Source organism: Poromitra crassiceps (assembly GCF_964638095.1).
Source record: "Poromitra crassiceps genome assembly, chromosome: 10".
In the NCBI taxonomy this organism is placed as follows: Eukaryota; Metazoa; Chordata; class Actinopteri; order Beryciformes; family Melamphaidae; genus Poromitra; species Poromitra crassiceps.
This window is the reverse complement of record NC_139631.1, coordinates 48,255,661-48,283,352: the sequence shown is the minus strand read 5'-3', so window position 1 is coordinate 48,283,352 and position 27,692 is coordinate 48,255,661. Positions and strand designations below refer to the sequence as shown.

Sequence of the window (27,692 nt, the reverse complement as noted above, 5' to 3'; positions counted from 1 at the left end):
GTTAATATCTCCTCCTCTCTCCTCCTCTCTCAGTGAGAAGCTTCTAGTGTTAATATCTCCTCCTCTCCTCTGCTCCTCTCTCAGTGTGAAGCTTCTAGTGTTAATATCTCCTCCTCTCCTCTGCTCCTCTCTCAGTGAGAAGCTTCTAGTGTTAATATCTCCTCCTCTCCTCTGCTCCTCTCTCAGTGAGAAGCTTCTAGTGTTAATATCTCCTCTCCTCTGCTCCTCTCTCAGTGAGAAGCTTCTAGTGTTAATATCTCCTCTCCTCTGCTCCTCTCTCAGTGAGAAGCTTCTAGTGTTAATATCTCCTCCTCTCCTCTGCTCCTCTCTCAGTGAGAAGCTTCTAGTGTTAATATCTCCTCCTCTCCTCTCCTCCTCTCTCAGTGAGAAGCTTCTAGTGTTAATATCTCCTCTCCTCTGCTCCTCTCTCAGTGAGAAGCTTCTAGTGTTAATATCTCCTCTCCTCTGCTCCTCTCTCAGTGAGAAGCTTCTAGTGTTAATATCTCCTCCTCTCCTCTGCTCCTCTCTCAGTGAGAAGCTTCTAGTGTTAATATCTCCTCCTCTCCTCTCCTCCTCTCTCAGTGTGAAGCTTCTAGTGTTAATATCTCCTCTCCTCTGCTCCTCTCTCAGTGAGAAGCTTCTAGTGTTAATATCTCCTCTCCTCTGCTCCTCTCTCAGTGAGAAGCTTCTAGTGTTAATATCTCCTCTCCTCTGCTCCTCTCTCAGTGAGAAGCTTCTAGTGTTAATATCTCCTCCTCCTCTGCTCCTCTCTCAGTGAGAAGCTTCTAGTGTTAATATCTCCTCCTCCTCTGCTCCTCTCTCAGTGAGAAGCTTCTAGTGTTAATATCTCCTCTCCTCTGCTCCTCTCTCAGTGAGAAGCTTCTAGTGTTAATATCTCCTCTCCTCTGCTCCTCTCTCAGTGAGAAGCTTCTAGTGTTAATATCTCCTCTCCTCTGCTCCTCTCTCAGTGAGAAGCTTCTAGTGTTAATATCTCCTCCTCCTCTGCTCCTCTCTCAGTGAGAAGCTTCTAGTGTTAATATCTCCTCTCCTCTGCTCCTCTCTCAGTGAGAAGCTTCTAGTGTTAATATCTCCTCCTCCTCTGCTCCTCTCTCAGTGAGAAGCTTCTAGTGTTAATATCTCCTCCTCTCCTCTGCTCCTCTCTCACTGAGAAGCTTCTAGTGTTAATATCTCCTCTCCTCTGCTCCTCTCTCAGTGAGAAGCTTCTAGTGTTAATATCTCCTCTCCTCTGCTCCTCTCTCAGTGAGAAGCTTCTAGTGTTAATATCTCCTCCTCTCCTCTGCTCCTCTCTCAGTGAGAAGCTTCTAGTGTTAATATCTCCTCCTCTCCTCTGCTCCTCTCTCAGTGAGAAGCTTCTAGTGTTAATATCTCCTCCTCTCCTCTGCTCCTCTCTCAGTGAGAAGCTTCTAGTGTTAATATCTCCTCCTCTCCTCTGCTCCTCTCTCAGTGAGAAGCTTCTAGTGTTAATATCTCCTCTCCTCTGCTCCTCTCTCAGTGAGAAGCTTCTAGTGTTAATATCTCCTCTCCTCTGCTCCTCTCTCAGTGAGAAGCTTCTAGTGTTAATATCTCCTCTCCTCTGCTCCTCTCTCAGTGAGAAGCTTCTAGTGTTAATATCTCCTCCTCCTCTGCTCCTCTCTCAGTGAGAAGCGGTTGCGTTTCTTCTTCTCCTCCTCGTTGAGGTCATTACCAGGTGTGCAGCGCAGCGTGTGGTCGGACAGCAGCAGGACCGGCGCTGGACAGGCGGGGGCGCTGCAGAGCACCGAGGCCTGGAGAGACTTTGACAGGTCAGACACACTGGAGCTAAACTAGAGCTAGACCGGGTTCACTTCAAGCTAGCATCAGCCTGAGGGCGTGTCTATTAAGCACAGTGTCCACCAGATGCGGTACAGATCTGTGCGGTTCTGGTACTGGTTCTGGTACTGCTACCGGAACAGACTCTCACCCATGTTAATAGATGGGCAACGTATGCGGTACGGAAATAAATACACACTTGTTCTATTTTTGGCGGATCCCGCATGCGTCTGATAAGATGACATGGGTGTGGGTCTGTTCAGGTGGACAGAGACCTTTATGGTTGGGTACCGTTCACATTTGAACCGGTTCCAGTACCTGGGATTCGGTATTGGTACCCAATGGTACCTTTTTCTGATACTTTACTCTCTCAGTAGTATCGATGTACTCTTAATTCGGTTAGTACCCTTAAAACTTGCAATTTTGGTAGCCAACCCTGTCTATATAGCGTTTTTCTACATTTTCTTCATGGAAAAAGTGCTGCCTGGAGTGCTTTTTGTGAAGAGAAATAAAAAGGGGATCATGAGCCCTCACGCCAATAGCCAGCAAGTGCTTTGAAAAGCTGGTCATATCAAAGATTCGCCCCACACTTCCCCCGGACCACGACCCGCTACAATTTGCATTCCGCCCCAACAGGAGCACAGCGGATGCAGTAGCACACGTGCTCCACACCGCCCTGTCCCACCTGGAGGGGAAGGACACCTATGTAAGAATGCTGTTCGTGGACTACAGCTCAGCATTCAACACCATAGTACCCTCCAGGCTGGTACGCAAGCTCAAGGATCTGGGACTAAACACAGCAATGTGCGACTGGATCCTGGATTTCCTGACAGACCGCCGCCAGGTGGTGAGGGTGGGCAACCTCACCTCCTCACCACTGACTATCAGCATAGGAGCGCCCCAGGGGTGCGTCTCCAGCCCCTTCTGGTACGACCTCTACACTCACGACTGCGTGGCGACTCAAACTTCGAACACCATCATGAAGTTTGCAGACGACACAGCGGTCGTGGGGCTGATCTCGGGGGGCGACGAGACGGCCTACAGAGAAGAGGTGGGGGCCCTGGAACAATGGTGCCAGGACAACCACCTCTCTCTGAACGTCTCCAAGTCCAAGGAGATCATTGTAGACTACAGGAGGGGGGGGGGCACACACCCCCCAATCACCATCAACGGCACAGTGGTGGAAAGGGTGGACAGCTTCAAGTACCTGGGAGTCAACATCCACCAGGACCTGACTTGGGCCGGCCACACCGCCACTGTTGTCAAAAAGGCCCAACAGCGAATACACGGACTCAGGCGCCTGAAGAAATTTGGGCTAAGGCCAGAAATCCTTACGGACTTCTACAGAGGCACCGTTGAAAGCCTGCTGACTGGCTGCTTCACCACCTGGTACGGGAACTGTACCACCATGGACCGCAGGGCGCTACGGAGAGTGAGACGCGCGGCCCAGCACGTAACAGGAAGTGAGTTGCCAGAACTGCATGAACTGTATAAACAGCGGTGCCTCAGGAGGTCCCTGAAGATCATCAAAGACACAAACCATCCCCACAACAGCCTGTTCTCCCTGTTACCCTCAGGGAGAAGATACAGGGTTCCAAAGGCACGCACAAATCGCTTGAGGAACAGTTTCTTCCCGCAGGCCACGAGACTCCTTAACATACACAAATAGTGTAGTAGCCGTACTGTACCGCACTGTAGCTGCTACCATAACGTATGTCTAATGTTTAATTGTATGTTTAATAAGGAATATGCTTTTTGCACCTGTATGTCAAATACGCCGAATTTAAAACGCCAAGTTTAATTGTATGTTTAATAAGGAATATGCTATTTGCACCTGTATGTCAAATACGCCGAATTTAAAATGTTTAAGCACGTCTAAAGTATGCACATGACATGTGCACCTATGTGCAGTGAATATGCCACTGTCTCTGACTTGTCTTATCACTATACTGCCTTATTGCTTGTTGTGTCTCTTGTTGTTTTTGCACTCATATGCCCTGTTATATTTGTACTATGTTGTAAACGGAGTCCTCAGCACAAGAATTTCACACGTGATACTTGTACCATGGAGTGACAATAACAATCTTGAATCTTGAATCTTGATAACCTGACATTAGCTTAGCAGCTGCTAGCTCAGTAAACAGCTGGTTAGCTCTTCTCGCAGTGTTGTGCAACAAGCAAAGTCTTACGAGATATTTACAATTCATGTCCGGTATCCATACTGCCTTTATAATCGCTGTTACATTAACATCAATTCACTGATGACAATGTGGTGTCTCTCTCCCTGTCTCTCTCTCTCTCTGTCTCTCTCAGCTCAACAGTGTACCTGGCAGACCTGGAGTCAGCTCTCCACTACCTGCTGAGAGTGGAGCTGGCGACCCATACTACCCTGGAGGGGGAGGAGCTTAAAACCTTCAAAGACTTTGTCACTGTTGTCGCCAAGGTAACCCCCAGCCGGGTCACATGGAATTCAAACTTCTAGTGAATTTCTAGTAATTTATCAAGACAAATAATAATAATTATAATTGGGGGCGGCTTTAGCTTTAGCTTTAGCTTTAGCTTTAGCTCAGGAGGTAGAGCGGGTCGGCCAATGACGAAAGGGTTGGCGGTTCGATCCCCGCTCCCTCCCAGCTGTTAATCGTTGTGTCCCTGGGCAAGACACTTAACCCTCCTTGCCTCGTATGATTGGTATGATTGGTATGAATGTAGACATGAATGGTATGATTGGTATGAATGTAGACATGAATGATGGTGGTTCGGAGGGGCCGTTGAGCGCCAATGTGTGGCTGCCACGCTTCTGAACCACCGGTACGAATGGTGTGAATGAATAATCATCCTGTGTCAGCGCTTTGAGCCTTGGAAAGGCGCTATATAAATCCAATGATTATTATTATTATTATAATTATAACTAGAGGACATAACTCCGCCAACCTTTCTGCAAAGTTTCATGGTGTTACATGAATCCGTTTGGAAGTGAAGCGCCTTCTTGTGATTGGCCACGGCCATTACCACGCCTCCTTTTGGCGAGTGGGCATGAAAAGTGAATCAGTCCTAAGTTGACCTGCTTTACTACCAGGTTTCGTGCAAATCCGTTCATAAGTTTTTGAGATACCCTGCAGACAGACACAAACAGAACCTCCCGGCCAACTCAATAATAATATACATAGTGAATAGCGTGTCACACAAAAAGTTAATAGACGGTTTTAACTTGACAACATAAACATTCTAAATTGAACCCCAGCTCACTTCACAGTGTTTGCTAGGACAACTGTTAGAACAGACAGGACTGACAATTCCGTGAAAACTGTCTATACAGCACCCAAGATGGCCACATTCCAAAATATAAACGATGAGGAGGGAAGAATGCAAACATACTTTTTAATGCCTTAAAATACGCTGCACCCTTTACAATGTTTTCTAGGCTTTTAAACACAGAACAGGCTTGATGTATACATGCAGACTACTTGCAACGCATTTAGAGTATAAACCCTTCCTCAGGCAGCATGTCATCTGATTCTGTGCTATACACCAATCAGAATCAGAATCAGCTTTATTGGCCAAGTATGTACACATACAAGGAAATTGGCTCTGGTTCGCTTAACTCTCAATGTACTCTCACACAAAAGAAAAAGTATGCTCAGGCTAAAACAAAAACATCATCATCATCAGTATATAAATGGGAGCTAGGGCTCTGTCTGTCTGTCTGTCTGTCTGTCTGTCTGTCTGTCTGTCTGTCTGTTTGTTTCTCTGTCCCACTGTGATTGTCATAAATCCCACTGTGACATAATCAGTGATGTCATAAATTCCTCATAAATCCCACTGATGAAATCCCACTGTGAGATCAGTGATGTCATAAATCCCACTGTGACATCATCAGTGATGTCATAAATCTGACATCATCAGTGCTGCTGGTCTCATTGGCCACACAGTAGTCTCAACGCCAGACCCATGAGAGTTCTTCCGCAGAGCTCTCTCTGGGTCTAGGACACTTTCCCTCAGCCGGCTGGTTATGGGAGGGAACCGTTCACTTGGCCAGTGGTGGATTCAGTCCTCCCCAATCAGTAACGACTTTGCGATCAGACGACACGGGAGGTGCAGCCCAATTTTAGAACCGCTCTCTCATCAGTGCTACGACCTGTCACTCATTCAATTTTAACCAGCCTTCCAAAACCAGCAGTGGCTGTTAACTGCAGGCACAGACTGACTTATGTAGTATGCGGAGCGCAGCGATTCAACGTAATATTTGAGTCTGGGGAGAGACTAGCCACACAGCAGCCGAGCTGCGGGCAAGACTGCGCAGCGGCCGAGCTGCGACTGTGAACTGTAGGGCCAGCTCGGCGAGCTGTAGGACGGGCGAGCCCGGGCAGCGCCCGAGCCTAGGAATCGAGCGCGCAAGATCCCAGTATATATAGATAGGCAGTTATTAATATAATATAGGCAGTTATTAATACAGTTATTTACATGTATAAATAAGCTACATGTATATACAATTCGGTCAGGTATTGCAGTTATTTACATGTATAAATAAGCTACATGAATAATATCTCCAGATGATGCGCCAGTTGTCCTAGGAATCGATCCTGGTATCTTAAAAGTGACAAAATACACTGGAGGGGGCTTTAACTGTCTGTCTGTCTGTCTCTCTGCCTGTCTGTCTTTCTGTCTCTCTCTCTCTGCCTGTCTGTCTTTCTGTCTCTCTCTCTCTGCCTGTCTGTCTTTCTGTCTCTCTCTCTCTGCCTGTCTGTCTTTCTGTCTCTCTCTCTCTGCCTGTCTGTCTTTCTGTCTCTCTCTGCCTGTCTGTCTTTCTGTCTCTCTCTGCCTGTCTGTCTCTCTCTCTCTGCCTGTCTGTCTTTCTGTCTCTCTCTGCCTGTCTAGCTGTTCCCAGGTGGAGGGTCGGTGGGGAAGTTGATGGAGACTCTGTTGGAGTGGCTGCTCAGTTTGCCTCTGGACCGAATCCCCTACCAGGCCGTGCTGGACCTGGTGGATAACAAGATGAGGGTGAGACACACAGACACGCGCATCTGTCTCTGTCTCAGCAACACACTCATGAGATTTGGCAACAGGAGCTAATTTTAGCAGGTAGCGATTAACTAAAGATTCAAGATTCATTTGAATAGCCATTAGGGGTGGGAATCTCTAGGCACCTCACGATTCCATTCAATTTCGATTCAGAGGGCTACGATTTGATCATAAAACGATTATCGATGCATCTTTATTTTCAATACATGCCTTCTTTTGTCTCACTGTGTGACTACCGGTACTTTTAAAATAAAGTGCATTTTGAATTGCATTGTAATGATCCATAATTAAAATAAACAGATGAATTTACTTCCATTATCTTTTATTAACAAAGCAAATGGAAGAGATGTGTCAACTGGAAGGTTACATTTGCCAACATATTTCCCAGCATTGCAAAGAACCAACAGGAAAAGAAACACAAGTGTCCCAGGTGTGCCTGTAGCAGCATCCTTGTAGTAAATTAACATCACTTCAGCCTATTCTGAATCACTTCTTCTACATGTTGTAATAGCTCCGCCACATTTACACCCGTGTGGCTCTCAGTCATCACTCTTGTTTGGAGTCCATGAGACGCTAGCTGCCACTGCCAGTGTTCAGTAATGAAGTGCGCAGTAACGGATGTCCACGCATTACAACTTAGAGATATCCTACCTGCTTTCTGCAGTGAGTCCATAACTTCAGCTTTGGTCTCATTGTGCAGTCAGTCTGGGATCACTGTGAGATGGGACGTTGTACCTCGGCTCCAAAGTGCGCAACATCCCTGGTTCTCAACGACTGAGTACGGACGTATATCCATGACAATAAAAGTTGCAATGAATTTTGTGATTCGTTTCGCCCTTTCCGAGTTGGGTGGATGCTTTGATAGCATTGCTTGCTCGATTGTTGGCTGGTTGAGAGTAACTACAGCCGGTGTCTGATTTCATGCTCTGCCATGTTCACATGCATTTGTTTTGCTTTCGGCTGTCAGCCTGCGCCACGCCGTAAACTGTCCGGGCGCTGCCTCGCGCTCGCAGTTTAGTTGCGACTTTTCGCTCCATCAACATCACGTTACAACTAACGTTAAGAAAAATCTATTAGTGACATTTGTGAATCGATTCATAATCGTCCACGTCCGCATCTCGATGCATCTAAGAATCGATTATTTCCCCCACCCCTAATAGCCATAGTGAGTGGGCGTCCGCGTAGTGTAGCGGTAGATTCCCTGCCTACCAATGCGAGGGGCGCAGGTTCGCATCCTCGTGTTACCTCCGGCTTGGTCGGGCGTCCACACACGCTTGATTGGCTGGTGTCTGCGGGTGGGAAGCCGGATTGAGGGTTCCCTGGTTGCTCCACTAGCGCCTCCTCTGGTCGGTCGGGGTGCCTGTTCGCGGGAAGGGAACTTGTGGGAATAGCGTGATCCTCCCACGTGCTACGTCCTGCCGGTGAAGCTCCCGCTGTCGGGTGAAAAAAAGCAGCTGGCAACTGCGCATGTCTCGGGGGAAGCATGGTGCTAGTCTCGGCTCTCCCCAGATTGGCAGAGGTTGGAGCAGTGACCGGGGCAGCAGGGGGACAAATTGACCAAGTCCAATCGGGAGAAAATGGGGGGACAATCGGGGAAAAGAAGCCATAGTGAGTATTAGAACGAGGAATTTGACTTAGTGCAGTATGCAGCGCAGCGATCACAGCAATAGTAGAAGATGAAGCAAGTAGAAAATAATCTCAAATTATAAATGATAAAGTGCAAAGTAAAAGTCCTTTTAAAGCAGGGTTCGAGACTGCGACCAAAATGGTTGCATATGCGGCCATTATTTTAGTGTGTGCGGCTAAAAATTTCACACAGTCGCATATTGAACCCATTTAAATAAAGTCATTTCTGTTGGTAATTTGTTACGTTTATTTATTTTTAATCAAGTGCTGTTATCTTTGACACAAAGTACTTGATTTAGTACTATGGATACAGGCTAGTTATTTGTTTGACAAATGGGGCATTTAAAATATAGTACATTAGATAATTATCCAGCCATCCAGGTAATGGGATCCTTTATTAGCCAATATATTGACAATATAAGGCAATACAAGAACCCTGCTTTAAAGTGATATATATAAAGCTGGGGGGGGGTAGGATAATGACCGTGGGATAATGTCCATGTAAATGTCCATTATAAAGTGACCATGTAAATGTCCAGTAAAGTCCTTGAAGTGATATAATGGGGGGGTAGTGTCTATCCTGCATACAGACTCTTGACAAATTGTGGCAATAAAAGTTAGACTGATTCTGAAAAGTGATTCTGATATTGGCGGAGCCTGGAATGAGCCACCATCTATGTTGCATTGATTACCTATGGAGGAGGAGGGTGGTAGGAGGTGAAATGCTGCCCCCCATTAGTTTGGAGCATGTGACCAAATATTACACATTGAGCCGTCAAGCTAAAACACCACATCTACATAGTGTGTGAATCCTTATCGTGACATCATTATTTCAAGTGAAACAGGGTAGAGAGGCGGGACATCGCGTGTGGAGTTTCATTTGACCATTGAAAAGTGGGCGTGTCTGGGATGAGGGAGAAGGAAATTCCAAGCAGGCAACATGGCTGCCTACATGGGCAGACTTTGCTAGCCCATAATTGTTAATATACTTGGACAAGTATGTAACATTAAAAAAAAAAAACGGTAATGTCTTCATTTAATGTAGATACAAAAGGACACTGGCTCATTAACTCGCATACCAGGAATATCGTTATTTACCGTGGTGGACACTTCAAGGCGGGCAGCCAGCACTCTGCATCCGGGAGGAGGAGGCTGTCCGCCCGGAGGGAACGGACTGTCGGTCCTCTGCTCTGGGGTTCGGCGCAGTGAACCAGCCAGCGAGAACGCAGTCCACAGCACTGTATTTACATATTGTGTTTGTACATAGACTGTTATTGAATCGTGAGCGGTAGGTTTCAGATTTGTCCGGTTTTGATGTGAAAAACCAAAGAAATTGGATTTTTGTGAAGTTTCTTGTCATACATTTTTAAATAGGTGCCCTCTATGACCAGGGATGGGATCTAAAATAGTTAGTCATTTTTTCATTTCAGCTCGACTTTAATAAATCAAAACACGACTTTCACAATAATGTACATTTGGTAGAAGCTGGCCGTAGAACCACAGAGTCGAGCTGACTTCCTGTTCCTGCCCAGATCTCAGGTGTGTACCTGGGGGCGGAGCTTCGCTGGGTTGGTTGCCAGGGCAGCAGGGCGGGGCTTAGAGGGTACCCCTGCTCCCTCTGGACACTGTTCCACATCCTGACTGTCCAACATGATGCCACACCCACCGCGCTGGAGAACACAGGTACACGCACACACGCATGCATGGTACCGATATCACTTTTTTATATGATAAAAAGAAAATCTTGATAATGGTAATATTCCAACTTGTTACCGTAATGACATCACACCGTTACGGTTACTCATGTAAAGTAAAGCTAAAATACAGGCAATGGTTGCCGCCATATTGGTCTGAAGTAGGCTACATTTTATGGTTACAGACGTTATTTACAGCATCACAAGATCGCAGGAGTGACTCCCATACCCATATTTTATACAAACTCTGAATCTCATTCTGAGTCACTGAGAAGAACTGAGTGATCATTTTTGTTTAGCTTTTTCTGAATATTTGAAGGCAAACGTTTATGCTATTTTTACATTTATGCTAAAACTATAAACCACGTAATTGTTGCTATTGTATGTTCTTGAAGTTAAAAATAAAATCTGTTTCCAGTGTTTTGTTGTATCATCAGGAATATTGTTATAGCAGAAATACCCTGAAATATAATTTTATGCTGGACCATATCGCCCACCCCTAGAGTTGACTGTGTGTTCTGTGGACAAACACTGAAATGAGGGAGGAGACCCTGACACATTTTGTAGGGATGGGACCGGACCGATCCAATATCGGTATCGGGTGCCGATACTGATGTAATTCACGGATCGGATTTTGCCGATCCACGTGCCATGTACTGCGGATCCAGTTTTTACATGGCTCGAATGAGCCAAGTATGAGCCCAAGTAACATGGGGCACGCTTCCGCTCCAGTCTCCAGAAATTCCAGTCCACAGTTTGCAGATCGCTAGCCTGTAGCTAGTAGCAGCCAAGCCGGCCGCAGCACCCACTGTGGCTAGCTGTACACAAAGCTCAGCTGAGCTGACTCGGCTAACGTAATATGCCCGTGGCGTGGAGATCTGAAATAGTAGATACATGGACAACTTCTCACTCATCCATTTAGCCTCCGTGTTGACTGCTGGAAGTTTACTCTGCATCTTGGAGTTACTCCTCGAGTGTCTCCTTTCGGCTTGTGTTGTCTGTCTCTTTGGCTGCTGCTTTCAGACAACGCAACGGAGCGTGCCCCTCGGAACGACGGCTTTGCAAACATTATACGTTGCTGTCTTGCTTTTTGGTGCTTTTTGGTGCTTTTTGGTACATTCCAGAAGTAGAATAAACTTCGAGCAGACAACATGAAGGCTAAAGGGATTACTGTGAAGTAGGGTTGGCACGATGGACGATGGCATCGACCGTCATGATGGGCCGACCTCCCATCGACCTCTGAGCCTTCTACATCGGATCATCGTAATTAATTATCTGTTTGAATTAAAATTGTGCTGTTTTAATAATAAAAAAGGCCAAGTCCACTTACCGTGACACGCGGGGGACGCGCAGGCGACATTAAACAAGCACACCCAGTTCAGTTCAGGGAAGCCTCCCCTCCTCCTCCCCCTCCTCCGCTCCCTCCTCCGCTCCACTGCTTCTCTGAACTGGGTGTGCTTGTTTAATGTCGCCGGGGCGTCCCCAGGGCGTGAGAAGTCGGCTGTGTTGGTATGAAAACTTTTTAAGACAAAGAAGAAACTTCACGTTCTTTCCTGTTTTCAACCCAAAGTGAGTACCGGTACAAGTTTTCAACTGTGAATTTAACTCGCCTGTTTCCAAAGTGAACGTTGGAGTCGCTCCATAGATACAGCTATGGCCAGCAGCTGTAGCCTCAACTCTCTCATTAGGTTCAAAAGCCCATGCGAATCTAACGTTATATCAGCCAGTCAGTCAGTTTTCTGCCAGCTAGTTAAATTCAACACACACACGTTGTTGGTGAGGATCTGTAACGTTAACGTTACTGTAGTTGTTTTGTGCCGTTCAAATTGCTGGTAGTGACAGCCCCACTGCTTCACTCGCCTGGCTCTGTGCTGTTAGCACAGAGAGGCTACTAGTAGCCTATCGAAGCCCGCTGGTCTCTGTAGAGCTCTGCTGTCCTGTTAATGTGAACGCATTGCAGCGGCCTCGCCAAATGGCAGCACGGCAGCGACTTAATAAATAATTAATTATTCCCCCCACCTCCGTCAATGACGATGCCATCGTCCATCACGATGGTTCACTGTAAAACAATCACAATGGATATTTGTTTGACATCGCACAACCCTACTGTGAAGTTGTCTGTGTTACCCTGGCTGTTTGCGTTTTCTCTCTTTCTCTCTCGCCCTCTCTGATGTCAGCATCAAATCATAGCAGTATTGTAAAGTTAATGGTAGCCTCAGTGCACATACATAGCGACACAGTCGTGGTTGTACTCATTTGCACAAAACATTTCAGTAAAAACAAAGACACACAAGACATATCTTGGCAAATAAATGTATATTTATTACTTTTCACGAATCAATTCAAATTGTTTTGGAAATATCTAATGACCCAATTGTTATTGTGGGATATTATGAACCAGGTACCTAACAACTAATGTTATGAAAGAATTGATTACAAAACACTAAGTAATGTATCTTAGTAGGAGCCAGCTACAGGCAGAGGGCCCTTATTTAAAGCAGCAATGCCTAAATAGTGCTGATTTGATTTATAAGTATCCTCATTTGCCTTGTATAATTTTCTTCATTTTGCTTTTTGAAAGTTGCATTTTGCTTTAATTTTTTCTTCAATTGGCCAAATTTTTGTCTGTACTGTATAGTCAAGAAAAAATAGCGATTATATCGGAATAATATCGATATCGGCAGATATCCAAATTCAGATATCGGAATCGGATCGGAACTGAAGAAAAGTGGATCGGTGCATCCCTAACATTTTGTATTTTTGTGTGAAATATTCCTTTAAATGCAATTTAAGTTTAGAAAAAAATTACTCGGTCAAAGTAACTATTTAGATTACCCCTGGGCCCTGTGTGCTCAGTTTATCAAAATAACGGCTATTTAGAAATCTGTCATTATCGGAGATCTGATGTCAGCTGACAGAAGCCGGCTCTCAGCTGGCAACTGTCAAACCAGCTCTGTTGACAATTTTGCAGCAAGCTTGTCACTGATACAAATCAAATCGAAGAGGAAAAAGACGAGGGGCCCTATTCTCCCACAGGCCTTAGGCGCAAAAACTGGCGTTTAACGCAAAAAAACATGCCTTGCGCCTGCCTCGGGAAGATAGCAACATGGTTTTAGGCCCCGAAATGCGCTTTACGCCAAAGAGGCGTGGCGCAGTGCCAGAATAGGCCAGAATGGGCGTTTCGGCCTTAAATACCGGCCTAACGATATCTTCCGCCCTGGCGTTAATTTAGCGCTTTTCAAAACCAGGCCTATTCAGTGCGCCGGTTGCGCGGAGCTCTCCTCTGCCATCTCACTCTCTGTCCCCTCTCTCTCTCTTTCACTCCCTCTCTCTTGTGCATCAGACAGGCACAATGACTGATGGAAAAAAGTTTGCCGGTTCTATTATTGTGCATAATTGCGCGGAGGCGCGGACTCTCCTCTGCCATCTCACTCTCTGTCCCCCCTCTCTCTCTCTCACTCCCTCGCGCATCAGACAGCAGACAGGCACAAAGCCACACATGTGAAATCTCCCAGCATGCATTGGGCTAATACATTTTGATAATAAATAGCAACCAAATGAGCCTAAATAGATAGAATGGTAGATAGAAATAATGTGTAATGTTAACACAACATGCAATTGTAGAACATTTAAATATTGGACAAAATAAAATCTCAAAATCAAAACACAACCCTATGTGAAACATATATGTCAGCCTGGTGGTATATATATCCCTCGCAGATTTAACGTAATTTAGGAGATGAGTGACAGCTGTAACTCGGTTCTACTGTGACTTCCTACTGTGATGTCGCTCCAATAAGACGACTTACTTCACATTTTCTTTTACAATAAAAACACATTTATGCAATGACTTTACATAATGTAGGCTATATTTACAGTATGTGCATCATCCTACCTGTGCAGCAGGGGAGAGAAAACGATAACATTCTGGACAAACTTTCACCAATCTAATCTCATCATGACATAGGGATAGGCTACAACGAAATGGGCAGTTAACACCAACACACTGAGAGACTTCCTTGTACAAAACAATCTGGACTCCAACATTGAAAGCTACACTGCTGATACAGTACGACTCGCGCCACTTGCGTTGTTATTCCTGGAATGCGAAACCACAATCTCACACAATTCCGTGAAAACCATCTATACATGCAAATGTACAATGTTTAACTTGCCTCCATCTTGCCTGGGCCGAGAGCTCCCCATTCATACACAGATTCACATTCACTGCTCCAAATGATGTCATAATGTAATTTCAAGCAGTTTTGCCCTGGTGTCACTATTACTGTCACTATTACTATCATCTCTCTTCATTTACAGTACTTTCTGCACCAAATGAGGCATGAGTCATTTGGTGCAGAAAGCACTGCACTGCACTGCACTGCAGGCGAGATGGAAAGAAGTTAAACATTGTTTATTTGCATAATAAATATCCTACTGATTTAGTAATGATACAAAGCTGTTTGAAAATCGGCAAAGCGGCCCTTTAAAGGTTGTGTGTTTTGTTGTTTGTTGTGCTCAAGCTCTGGAGGGTGAGGGCGCCGCGGTGCTGCAGGTGATGCGGCGCTATGTCAAGACCTTCTTTGGCTGTGAGGAGTGCGGACGCCATTTTGAACAGGCCGCCGCCCACAGCCTGGACCGAGTCACCACCACAGACCAACAGGTCCTCTGGCTGTGGAACCAACACAACCTTGTCAACAACAGACTGGCCGGTACACACGCACGCACCGACACACACACACACACACACACACACACACACACACACACACACACACACACACACACACAATCAAACACTTTTTTTTATAGACAAATTATTTTTCAAAGTAGAGTATTTGATATACATCTTAAACATGTCGAGAGGGGAACTTTAAATAAAGTAGTTATAGTGAAGTTGAATACAGTACTGTTATAATAAAGTTAAAGTACTGCTATCATAAAGTTAAATAAAGTACTGCTATCATAAGTTAAATACATTACTAGTTGAAGGAGAGTCACAGGTAGGCTGAATTTCTTCACTTTAATTCATATTAGAAACAAGTACAAAAAAAGGACATGCGAACAACGCGTTTCGCCTGCTGGCTTCTTCAGGCTCGCTCTAAACACTAGTATGGCCCAGGTGTGTTTAAATTAGGCCATCAGTGTGGCTTGTCCAATCAACAGCATTTTTTTTTAAAGAAGTCTATTAAGGATCAAATCAACATAACAATATAGTACAAAATACATGCATGATGGATAAAAAAGAAAGAACAACCTCACAGGTAAATAGGAACTAGAACAATTAAGCTGCTTTACATGAAACACCTATCCCTACTAAATCAGGGGGAGGGAGGGTATTGAGAGGGGAGAAGGGAGTGTCAGCTGCCTTCTTCACCCTAATCAGGTGCAATTATCTGTAAGCAGAAGAAATATCAATTAGGTCAGAGTCATAAAAAATGTAACAGTCAACATTAAGAATACAAATTACATATTACAGCAAAACGGAACTCAACTTTTTTTTATGCCTCTTGCATTGCCTGCATTTGCTATTCACCTTATGTTCAAATTCTTCCGGGTCGTGTTAACACTTCCGGCGGTCACGGCGCCAAATACGAAAGAACGTCAGAAGAAGAGAGTTGTTTTTGTAGCAGACAGTGCAGGGGGTAAAACAAAAAACGTAGCCTAATACTTTGAGCTCGGTACACAGCAAGCAAGCGAGTATCCACTGTTAGCCAGGTCAGATAACGTTATCATCGACAATGACAAGCACTTTCTTGTAAAACATACCAACAAAGAAAGCTTCAGATGGTTTTCTCTCCTCCGAGCGCAGCTCGAGCCACTTACGTCTATAAGACCCGCAGACGTTAATGTAATTCCCTGGAATTCGCGAATTAACGAGCCAGTTACATGGCGTTGCATTCTTAGACATTGCCGTTTGCTTTTATTTGGTATGTTACATACAATTGGTTAAATGATTAGTTAATTCAGGGTTAGATGATATTGGAGCAGCCAGCCATTTTCTTTTTCTTTTCTTTTTTGCCGGAAGTCGTCACACGACCACACAACCGGGTCGAATGGGCGTGGCTACATAAGGTGAATAGGTTACGTGAGGTAGCCTGTTAAATTGGTCTGCTGATGATGGCAATCATCATGCAAAAACTCCCCCCAAAAATAATCCATGCAGTTCCACCATGCCGTCACCAAAACGCAGGATCATGTGAAGAATGAAGATGTTTTTAACCATAAAGTCCTCAGCCTATTAGTGCAGCTGGCAATTGGAGCTTGTTTAATCAAAGAACGTGCAAGGCTTTGAACTTAGTAATGCATTGGTCCTATTATATTTAATCTCATAGTGCAAGTCGAGCTGTTTGTCTGCTTTTCCTAAATTTGTCCCATGCATGATGGCCGCCTCGAGCTGCCTATGATTTTATTGACAATGAACATTGTTATTGACACTGTTTTGCCAGCGAAAATATAGGCTATAACATTTGTTGTGGGAGGGTCAATCAAATTTTTCCAATCACTTGGTCAGGGCCATGTATAGTTTTTGAGACATTGATGTTTGTTTGACACCAGTGTTCCAATTTATTTCCAAATGCACATCAAATAGAGCATCAAGATGGCGCCGCAACAAAAAACATTTGCGCGACGCAAGTCATGGATGAGTTGTTTGTAATGTTATTTAGTTGTGATTACATGTTGTAACGTGTTGTTGGTTAGAAATGTAGTCCGATACAATTACTAATTACCTGTTAAAAGTTGGAATCAGTAATGTAATCCAAGTATCACTATATAAAAGTAATGGAACTCATTACTTTTGAACAAATTCCCTGCATTTGACCACTGGAGTCTGGGGCATGCTCTTTAGGAGGACATTTTTCCTGGAATACTCATTTCAGACCTTATGTGTTGGTTACAGCAGACTTTCAGCCAGTCCATCTAGTGTCGTCTGTTTAACATTAATAATAATACAATAACAATAACTCCATCTTCGGAGGCATTATCTGGTTTCTAGTCATTTATTGTTGGGGTGCACTGGTCCTTTTTAAGAGCCAAGTGTGTTTTCTTCCTCTCTTTTTTTGCACCATAAGATGTCAAACATAAATTAGACCATAAGAAGAGTCAATGCTTGCAGTGCACAGCCACTTGGATAAATATACAATAGAGTATACAATAAATGTGTTTTAATTTCTAATCCTGCTAGTAATCCCAATGTTTTACTAAATGTAACTGTAATCTTGATTACATATTTTTTCCCTGTAACTGAGAGATTACAGTTACCTTTTTTGTATCCTGATTACAGTAACAGTACATGTAATCAGTTACTTCCCAAGCCTGCTCATCACTGTGTGATCTGCTCCTCAGGCGCTCTGAGTGAAGACCCCCTCTTCCCCAAGGCGCCATGGCCCAGCCCCGCCCTCTGCGCCTCCTGTCACGAGGAGAAAGATGGCGTCCACGTCTGGAACGAGGAGGAGGTGCTGCACTTCCTCAGGAGACACTACGGACCCAAAAATCTCTCCCCAAAATACTGCCTGACCCCCCAGCTGCTCCCTGCACCCCCCGCCTCGCCCAGCCAGTCGCAAGAGGGGAGGGGGCCAGGAGGAGGTGCGGGCGCAGGAGAAAAAGAAGGAGCAAGAGCGCAAGGTTATTATAATTTTGTGTTTTTCATTTGTTTTTATTTTTATTTGGTTTTGTTTCATTTTTCAATTTGAGTTTACTTTCAATTAAAGCAGGCTTGCTAGTTTAGTTTAGTTTTGAAAATGCTTAATTTTTATTTGTTTCAGTGTTAGTTATTCGTTAGTGTTATTAGTCTTGTTTTGTAACATGGGCCCAGGTATTTAATATTAGTATACTTATTATGCCGGCGATAGCCAGGCCGGAGGCATTATGGATCCGGGTTGTCCGTCCGTCTGTCCGATGTAACGCGATATCTGAGGAACGCCTTGACAGAATTTCATCAAATTTGACTCAAACATCGACTTGGACTCAAGGATGATCTGATTAGATTTTGGTGGTCAAAGGTCAAGGTCACTGTGACCTCTCGAACGCCATTTTCAAGCTTGTTAACGCGATATCTCAGCAATGCCTTGACGGAATTTCATCAAATTTGTCTCAAACATCGACTTGGACTCAAGGATGAACTGATAAGATTTTGATGGTTAAAGGTCAAAGTTCGTGACCTTACACACCCAATTTCCAAGCTCTGTAACACAACATCTCAGGAGCACCTTGACGGAATTTCTTCCAATTTGCCTGAAAACTGAAAACACATTTATTAATATACTTGAAAGTAATATATTAGATTATAATTTAATATTATTATTCTGTTATTATATTAGTGTACTTATTTTAAATGCACTTACGTACTACTTTTTTCTTTTATAATGCACTTTGTAAATAGTACATTAAAACACAAATTGAATCCACTTTTTACATAGACGTCAATTTAGTACAGAAAGTACTAATGTGCTTTTAATGTACTTACGGTACTGCTATTCGAGTATACTTCAATAATAATAATAATACATATGACTTTTATAGCACTTTTGAAGGACTCAAAGACGCTTTACACTATACACTAATGGCCCATTTCCACATTTTCTAAACGTGTACACTGGACCTTCTGGCAGAGTGGAACCGGTTAAGCGGATGTTTTTCGTTTTTCTGGACCGTATTTGTGACCAATGCGTCCTTACGTGCAACGTAATGATAAAGTTATCATCTGTAGCTTAGAGGCAGTAGATGTCCACTAAACTTCTTTTTCTGACAGTTGAGGTCAGAAAAACAAGGCGCTGAGGAGCGCAGATCGCAGCACACCACACAACATGCAAGGATGCAGATTGAAAACGTTAGCAGCGGTAGCTAGCTTGATAGCTAACAGTCAGCTAACAACACATACTGTGATAAAAAGCACAGCACTCACCAGGCAGAAATATTAAGTGTCTGTCAAGCCAATCTGCTCCCACAATTGAGCCTTTCTGTCTCTGTAGTGATAGTTTCTCCATATTAGTTGCCTGAAAACAAGCGCCCGCACCAGCACCTTTCTGAAGCCACTGCTGAGTTCATGTTATCTCCTTCCCCGCACACTGTCCACTGGGACCACCGCTCCCCAGCACCCACCTGACAGGAATACGCCTAGCGGACACACGCAGTTTATTTTTGATGAGAAATGAATGATTGCGAGTCCAGAACACAGTAAAATCATTGTCAAAGCTTTATTTAAACGGACACACACAAAAAGACGTGTAAACTGTTACTGATTTTTCTAAACGGATATGATTTAGTATCCGTGTACCCGTGTAGTCGTGTACACGGTGACATCCCTAATTTCCACCGCTGGTATTAGCACGGCCCTGCCCGGCTCGACTCGCTTTTTTGTCTCATTCCACCGATCAACAACTGGGACAGCCCGGGTTGAGTCGGGGTTGAGTCGTGCTAGTTTTGGTCCCTGCTTTGTTGAGGTTCCAGCGCTGTGGACCCGGTACCATATGGTGATGTGAAAACACTGCAGACGACTGATTGGTCAGGCAGAATCGTGTCTACTGTCAATGCTGGATACCAGTTTAGTGGGACTTACCTTCTCTTCTGTAATTTCCATCAGTCTTTTTTGTTGCTGCCTTCGGCTCTGGTGAAATAAAATTGATATCCTTGCTCAGCCTTAACACATTGAGTGCCAGCGACGCCATATGGCGTCAAGAGAAATTTACCGTAGACTGCCAGCGACGCCAAGTGGCGTCAATAACTCGTCAATAACTCCAAATTCAATAACTCTTACATCGCCTCTTACAATATGGGAGCTATTGAATGTGTCTAACCTATTTTACAGAACCCTTAGGTGGCGACAGTGCCCTCCCGATTAGACAAAGGCCAGGAGAAAAGAGAGAAGAAGTCATGAGGAAACGGAAATCGCCATTGATATGCTTGAAGCATAACGTTACTTAGCTGTGCCTGTGAAAAGCAGTCATCTGCTGCCACAATTGAGCCCCATCCGTGTCGGCTGCGATAGTCCATCCATATGATTTAGTTGCCGACACGGCGACACCGGCGTCTTTATGAAAAGTGACATTATTCTCAGCTGGGAGCCGAGGACACGCTGTAAAAAAGCGGGGGGATGCAGGCAGCGGACTTTTCAGTGCAGATCAAACTCAGCAAACTGCAGCAGAGACACTCGACTCCTCCCACCACGGAGGAGAAGGAGGAGGAGGGTGGGGCACGCAGGGCACTAACAGCATACAACAGCAGGCTCGATGCATAGAGAGCAAACAAGCTAGAATAGGCTATCTGATGCCCACCAGCAGTAAATCAAGACCAGCAAGAAGGTGTAGGGTCTGCGCACGCAGGGGCCAGCGCTGCTGGTTGCAGCTAAAACATATTATTTGGCCAAACAAAATTCCTTTGTTTTCACTCTTTTATTGAAGGAAATTATTTTTGAGGTGTCATTATATCAGAAAATATTAGCTTCAGAGTCAATGATGTGCTTGAATGATAAAACAAGGGGTGATAAAACAGTGCAGGACATGTTGTGTTTTGAATATTGTTATTATGTTACACATCAAATGAAAGCTTTCAATGTGTAGTTTCTTTTGACATACTTTTTCCCGCAGGTAAACTAGACATTCTAACCTTTCATTTCAGCTATAGCATTTTGTTCAACTCAAAGCAGAATTCATTCTGTCGCCTTTCTAACATAAAGATGTGATTATCTCAGAAACTAATTTCAGCATGCTCTTTTCGGTCGAAAACACTCTTTTTCAGAGGGGTGTATTTCCAAAATGGAACGGTTTATAAACACAGTTTTTTTTTTTAAATGAAACAGAAGGGTTCAAAGTTTCATTGAGGCTATTGGTTGTCCATATAAGAGGAACACAAAAAATTATATGGCTATATTAAAATGCATTGCGGCCTATGTGGCACAGTACAGCAACCTTTTGCCCAAGGGCCGTGGCACTCAAAGTGTTAACATGATGGTGGTTTTCAATTGTTTTGAGAGAGAAAAGTCCACTGCTCGGGAAGCCCTTGTAGTTGTGTGCTACGTCGGCTCCGCTAGGCCGGAGGCGGGGCTTTAGCGGAGGCGTGGCCTTTCCTGGTGAGTGGCCGGGCTGGTCTCCTCTTCTCCCCGTTGCGTAGTAACCCCCCTCCCCCGCGCAGTGCATGCATGTAAATACCAACAAATTGATATCCATTCTCCTGGCCCATAGGTCATATAGAGGCACCAGTATTTCATAACTATTTTCAAAGTTCCATGTATGGATTTAATTTGAACGTTATACGTTATAGCCTACTTCCTGGTATGGTCGCAGTGACTACTGCCTGAACACCAAAGTCACGCCGACTAAAGTCACGTCCTCTCCTGCATTCAACATCAACCAAGGGATTTCATCTGCCATTCATTCTGTGTGTTCATTTAATGTTATACAAATGGTGGGCGGAGGGCAGATATACGGTCGCTATGACGACCAGTTGTGGGCGGGGGCGAGTAAACGTGCAGAGGAAGCAAACAGTCTATAAGGTCAAGTAAGGACGAGTAAGGCCAGGTAGAGTAGAGCCGTACTGTGCTGTTATATGTTGTGAAAATGAGCCTTAAGGCAATGACAATAGTGCAACAGTCAGACAATGGACAAACATGACAGAAACACAGGGATAGATTGGGGGGGGGGGGCTCGAGAAGGCAGAGGGTCTTGAGGCGGGATTGAAAAACTGTGAGGGTCTCTGTGTTCTTCATACGTACACCACCACCCTGGTAACATCTAGATAACCCCTGAATTCCAGGGCATGTCTGAAAGGGGCTTCTCTGATATCAGGGGAAAGGGAGTTCCAGAGCCTGGGTGCTGCCCTGCATAGGAGAAGGCTCCTATGCTCCTATCCTTGTTTTTATTCCTAGTTTTTGTTATTTAATTAGTTTTCGCTTTGATTATAACCTTGCAGGAGCGGGAGGAGCAGGCCCAGGCGGAGGAGGAGAGGTGAAGGAGCACGAGGAGCAGCCGGAGGTGCCGGGCGTGGTGGGTGGGGCTTCGCGGGGGGGCGTGTGGGTCCTGGGCCTGGGCTTCAGCAGCGTGGACATGAGCCTGTGTGTGGTGCTCTACAGCGCCTCCTGTCTGTTCCTCATGCTGCTCTTCTTCTTCTTCAAAGTCCGCTCCAGGAGGTGGAAACTGAAGCACAACCGGCCCTATGTTTGACCGGACCGGACTGGGCTAGGCCGGACTGGCCTGGAACACTTTTACCCAGACCGGACTAAAGCCTGTAGATCCTGGACTGGAATAAATCCAAATAGTCCCTCCGAACTCCTTTCCTTTCACTTTTCCTTGACCTCACCGGAAGTAAAGCATCCGCGGTGCTAAGAGAATCCATATGCACTTGAGATACTTCCACCCACTCCCGTCCGAGTGAAATTGATGGTCTCTCCTGATTCTAAATATACAGTAGCTGAATCGCTTGGTTTGACCAACTAAACTATATTATTTTATAAGCAACCAAGCAACGGATTTTCAACACTTATTTTACCATTGAAAGGTGTGACTTGCTAGGAATGAATGTTTCAGTGACCAGTGGCATACTGACCCCAGTGAAGCTTAAAGGGATCCTCCACTTTTTCAAGAGTTTAGCTCATCTGCCACATCCCCCCCACCGGTAAGGATACACCATGCCTCACGGAAAAGAGGTAGCCGGCACTACTTTGCAAACATGACCGCCGACCTCTTTTCCTTCCAAAAAGACAGATTATGTGCATTTTGGATTAATATTTCATCGTGTGGTGAAGCACAACATGTATTTTGGTGGCGTGAGATGTGTGCTTTGGTGGATTTTTAACAGCTGTACCATTACCCTCCATTCTATGGTGATACTAACTAACTTCACGACTGTAGCTCACTGTAAACTGTGCGGACAGTGACGGTAAGGCATGGTGTATCTTGGTTATGTCGGGGGGATGTGGCAAATGAGCTAACTCCAAAAAAAGTGGAGTATCCCTTTAATGTAGCCTATGTACTGTAAGTAGCCTAAGTGCATTCAGATTCTCTTAGCACCGCGGATGTTTTACTTCCAGCGAGGTCAAGGAAAAGTGAAAGCAAAGGAGTTAGGCGGGACTATTCGGATTCAGCCCTGGGTTTACTTTTTAGATGTGGGTCCAATCTGGAACCTGGACTGGATTCCTGAACCGAGCTCAATGGTGAAACCTATAAACCTGGACTGGACTCTCCCGGGCTTTATTTATTATTATGTTTTTCAGACGTGACTCATTTTCCCCAGGAGCCACTTGTCAAACCTGGACCGGACTTTTTGGACCGAGTTTAGTTTTTAACTTTGGGCTGATAACTCCCAAGTCCCTCTGGGAGGAAATTACCCGCATCCCAGAATTCCACATGAGGGACCTTTCGAACCAATGTACTGTATGGCTGCTCATTAGAGATGTCAGGAAAACCTGGACCAGGAGCGGACTGGAGTGGGTCACCATGTGCCATGCAGCCTCACAGCAGCTGCCTGTCTGTTTTCACTATGTTGGCTTTTCAGACTGTTTCACTGTCAACATGCTAACATTGCTAACATCAACACAAGCTAACACAGATCTGCTTCACTGATCTGGAAGTCTAATTTTTCAAACTGTGTGTAGCATCCCGATTAAGCATTAACTAAAAGAAGGACTAACCTATCCAGTGACTGCTCGCACACATGCATGACATGTCCCTGTTCAATTGATAATCAGGCTCATTTATATGCATCAGGTGGTAATTGGCATTGACCTTATGGTTGGATTGGGTCAGATGAAAAGAGGTATAAACACGCACATCCAAACCTGAATAGGGCAGGTGCAGAGATGGATTGGGGCGGAGCCACGTGCAGAATGTCCTAGTTGGACTGCGATTGATAAGCAAGGGTCAGAATTGTCTTCAATTATTTGCCTATACCTTTGCAAGACGACACTAGATTGTAGACAGTCACTGGACAAGTTAGTCATAGTTTTAGTAGGGATTCTGTGTGTGTGTGTGTGTGTGTGTGTGTGTGTGTGTGTGTGTGTGTGTGTGTGAGAGAGAGAGAAGACTGAATCTGCCAAATAATGAAAGGGATCATTATTGATTGAAATGTTACTGGTTTATTCAGTCTGTATTTTACTTAACTGTGAAACTCAATCCTGTCCAGGTGAATGACAGCTACTGAGACCTATGCTGAAATATGTAAGACGCGTCATTGGCCAGTCTCGATAAGAGTGACAGCTTGGTGACATTCAGCCCAACCGCAAACACTACTTTTGGATTCGCATTAATAACTTTTTAATCACAAATGTATTTTACTTGCAATGAATTTTTTTTTGATTGCAGTGTCGATAGTTTTGCGCTCAAGTCTATTATTATTGATGTTATTTTTTATTTTCTTTATTTATTACAAAAAGGGGGGGGGGGATTTCCCCCTTGTTTTCTCCCTGTTTTCTCCCCAATAGAGAGCCACAGGGATGACGTATTTTTGTAGTCGGAACGCGGAAGTCCTGGACTTCATGGTTCTTCACTGTTTCTGCCTATGGGATTTTTGAATGGGTTTTTGGCGCGATGCTTCAAATAAGGTCTCTGGGCAACGCAAGCTTAATTAAACGCGAACCAGTGTTCAGCGGGATAATCTTCACACATGAGGACCACTTTCATGAGTTTTGAAGTGTAAATGCGAGCCCTAGAAGTAAAAAGCTTGTGCTAAGCTAATCCAGAACTACACACAGTGTCGCATAGACTTCCCCGTCATGTCACCACTCAACCTGCAGTGTTGTTGATGTGTGCGCTGCTGTGCACTGATTACCCCGGGCTGAACCAGGTGAGGGAAAGAGAATTTCCTTGTTCGTCTTTTGAAGTGATGACATTATTGACGTATAATATCCCTGTCGACTCAACAGTGTAGTCTCATTTAGCCGTTTGCTAGCTAGCCGCCCTTTTAACGGCACGTAAAAGCTTCAAAACTCATAAAAGTGGTCCTCATGTGTGAAGAGTATCTTGCTGAACACTGGTTCGCGTTTGAATAAGCTTGTGTTAACCACAGACCTCATTTGAAGCATCGTGCCAAAAACCCATTCAAAAATCCCATAGTCGAAAACAGTGAAGAACCGGGAGTGTTAGCATCCATGTTTTCCGGACTCTTTCCTGCGGCTCTCTATTGTAGTTGGCCAATGCTGTCCCGGTCGTTGCTCCACCCCCTCTGCCGATCTGGGGAGAGTTGTAGGCTAGCACATGCTTCCTCTGAGGCTAGCACATGCTTCCTCTGAGGCTAGCACATGCTTTCTCTGAGGCTAGCACATGCTTTCTCTGAGGCTAGCACATGCTTTCTCTGAGGCTAGCACATGCTTCCTCTGAGGCTAGCACATGCTTCCTCTGAGGCTAGCACATGCTTCCTCTGATACATGTGCAGTCGCCAGTCGCTTCTTTTCACCTGTCAGCGAGACGGCAGGATGTAGCGAGTGCGACAATCACGCCATTCCCCCATGTTTCCCTCCCCCCCGAACAGGCACCTCCACCAACCAGAGGAGGCGCTACAGTAGTGCAGAACTCATACCCCACAGGCTTCCCACCCGCAGACAATTGTGCCTGTATGGACATCCGACAAGGCTGGAGGTAACATGGGGGCTCGAACCCACGACCTTCGTGTTGGTTGTCTGGGAATCTACCGCTGCTGCACTACCTGGACGCCCCTCAACTCTATTTTTTGATTGCAGTGTGGAAAGTTTTGCTATCAAACCTATTCTGTTTGATTGCATAATAAAGACACAAAGTAACCCAATATAATTCTGCTGTTTGCACGTTTGCGTTCTGTCCAGAGCAGAAACAGCCCGTTTACATTGTGTTGACTGGAGGATTTGTCAAAGTTGAATTTTTCGTCCATGTACATTTCTGAAGATGAGCCGGTGTTCTCTTTGACTGTAACAGACTGGTACAAACCTGCTCCGTTAATTTAATTTGTCTTTAACTTTTTAATCTTTTCCATCTCTTTGTTCACTGTTTTGTCTTTGTTTTTCTGCTAATTATTTTAATGAGATGTAAATGAGCAGTCATTTGAATAAACTGCTGTCATGTTGCATCTGTCACCGACTCCCACAGTAACAGTTTACTGAAGGTCAGAGAGCTGGAGGTCGCTGCTCCAACTCCACAAACAACAAGAACCGGACCAGCTGATCCAGGTTCAGACTGGGCAGCTACAGGTAAACCTCACTCAAACGTACTGTAGTCATGTATCTGATGGGCCAGCTGATCCAGGATCAGACTGGGCAGCTACAGGTAAACCTCACTCAAACGTATTGTAGTCATGTACTGTATCTGATGGAGCAGCTGATACAGGATCAGACTGGGCAGCTACAAGTAAACATTGTTCAAACGTACTGTAGTCATGTATCTGATGGGAGACTATCTCCATGCAGATGTCGGATACTAAACAATGTAAGAAATATTAAAGCCCCAATATGTAACTATTTTACCTTTAAAGGAACACTCCGCACATTTTCAACCAGCTTTGTATCATTAGAACATCAGTAGTATATCAGAAAACTGTAAACGGTTTTGAAGTCTGTCATTTAATTTGACAGTTATTGAGTGTTAAAGTGTGGACCAGTGACATCACTGGTCCACACTAACTCAAATTAATAACTCATTAACTCAAATCTACTCTCAATAACTGTCAAACTAGATGAATGATGAATAGTTTGACAGTTATTGAGAGTTGTAAATAAAATAAGTCGAGATAACATTTGGGGATATTTGGAGCATTTTTTCTTTTTACAGTGAACCAGTTATAAAGACTGCAGAAAGGTTAGCAAAGTAGAGAGTACAATCAGAAACGGTAAAATAAAGCTGATATCTGAACATACAAACAGCGACGTAAATTGCATTTATTAGCATCCTGTAATCACCACCTGTGGCAGCAGAGGCCACTGTTGCTGCTGCTCAGCAGTTTTCTACACTTTAGGGCAGGGATACTCAACTTGCTTTGCCCAGAGGCCACTTTCGTGAAATGATAGAAGGCCAGGGGCCAGTTAATAAACAATCAATATACATTTTTCTGTAGCGGATTGTAGGTTTTTGGGGTGTCAGCCGGAGTTTAGTCTGACAATGTTGTGCACACCGGAGAGTTAGTTCGGTTAAGTACATGCGTAAGTGCCCGTAGCGAGCAGATGGCGGTATTTGACAATTTAGCAGCTAAATCATAGATTATTGAAAGATATTCCATATTCCAGACTGAAATGCTATAAGTATTGGGCAGGAGTATTGGCCAGAATGACATGAACATTTGGACACTTATTCAGCGGGTATCTTGCATGTTGCGTTCGGTTCAGGTGCACTGTAAAAATGTTTTTTTTTTGCAATTCCATCGTGGGCCACACAGGGGGCTCGGGCCGCCAGTTGAGTATCACTGCTTTAGGGCTTTAATATGATCGAGTATAATTTTGATCCCAAGTGCATCCAGTGGTGTGTGGGCGTTGACTTGTCAATAATTAGGAAAGCCTATGGTTTTCAAACTTGTTCATGTAAAGCAGAGGTTTTCAAAGTGGGAGCCGGGTCTCCCAGGGGGGCTCCATACAGTTTCAGGAAGGCTGAATTA

At 44.7% G+C, this 27,692-nt stretch overlaps 1 protein-coding gene across 1 annotated transcript in view; it reads left to right on the top strand.

Moving 5' to 3' along the window:
• qsox2 (quiescin Q6 sulfhydryl oxidase 2) overlaps positions 1-23,006 on the top strand; it is a gene marked incomplete at its 5' end in the record, with an annotated part of 55,299 nt that extends 32,293 nt beyond the window's left edge. Inside the window, 7 exons of the mRNA XM_083645475.1 lie at positions 1,659-1,802; positions 4,123-4,252; positions 6,685-6,807; positions 9,987-10,137; positions 14,672-14,860; positions 17,496-17,774; positions 22,056-23,006. Of these exons, the coding sequence (XP_083501601.1) occupies positions 1,659-1,802; positions 4,123-4,252; positions 6,685-6,807; positions 9,987-10,137; positions 14,672-14,860; positions 17,496-17,774; positions 22,056-22,306 (1,267 nt within the window). The 3' untranslated portion in view covers positions 22,307-23,006. The remainder of the gene's footprint in view (positions 1-1,658; positions 1,803-4,122; positions 4,253-6,684; positions 6,808-9,986; positions 10,138-14,671; positions 14,861-17,495; positions 17,775-22,055) is intronic.
• Positions 23,007-27,692: the final 4,686 nt, after the last annotated feature.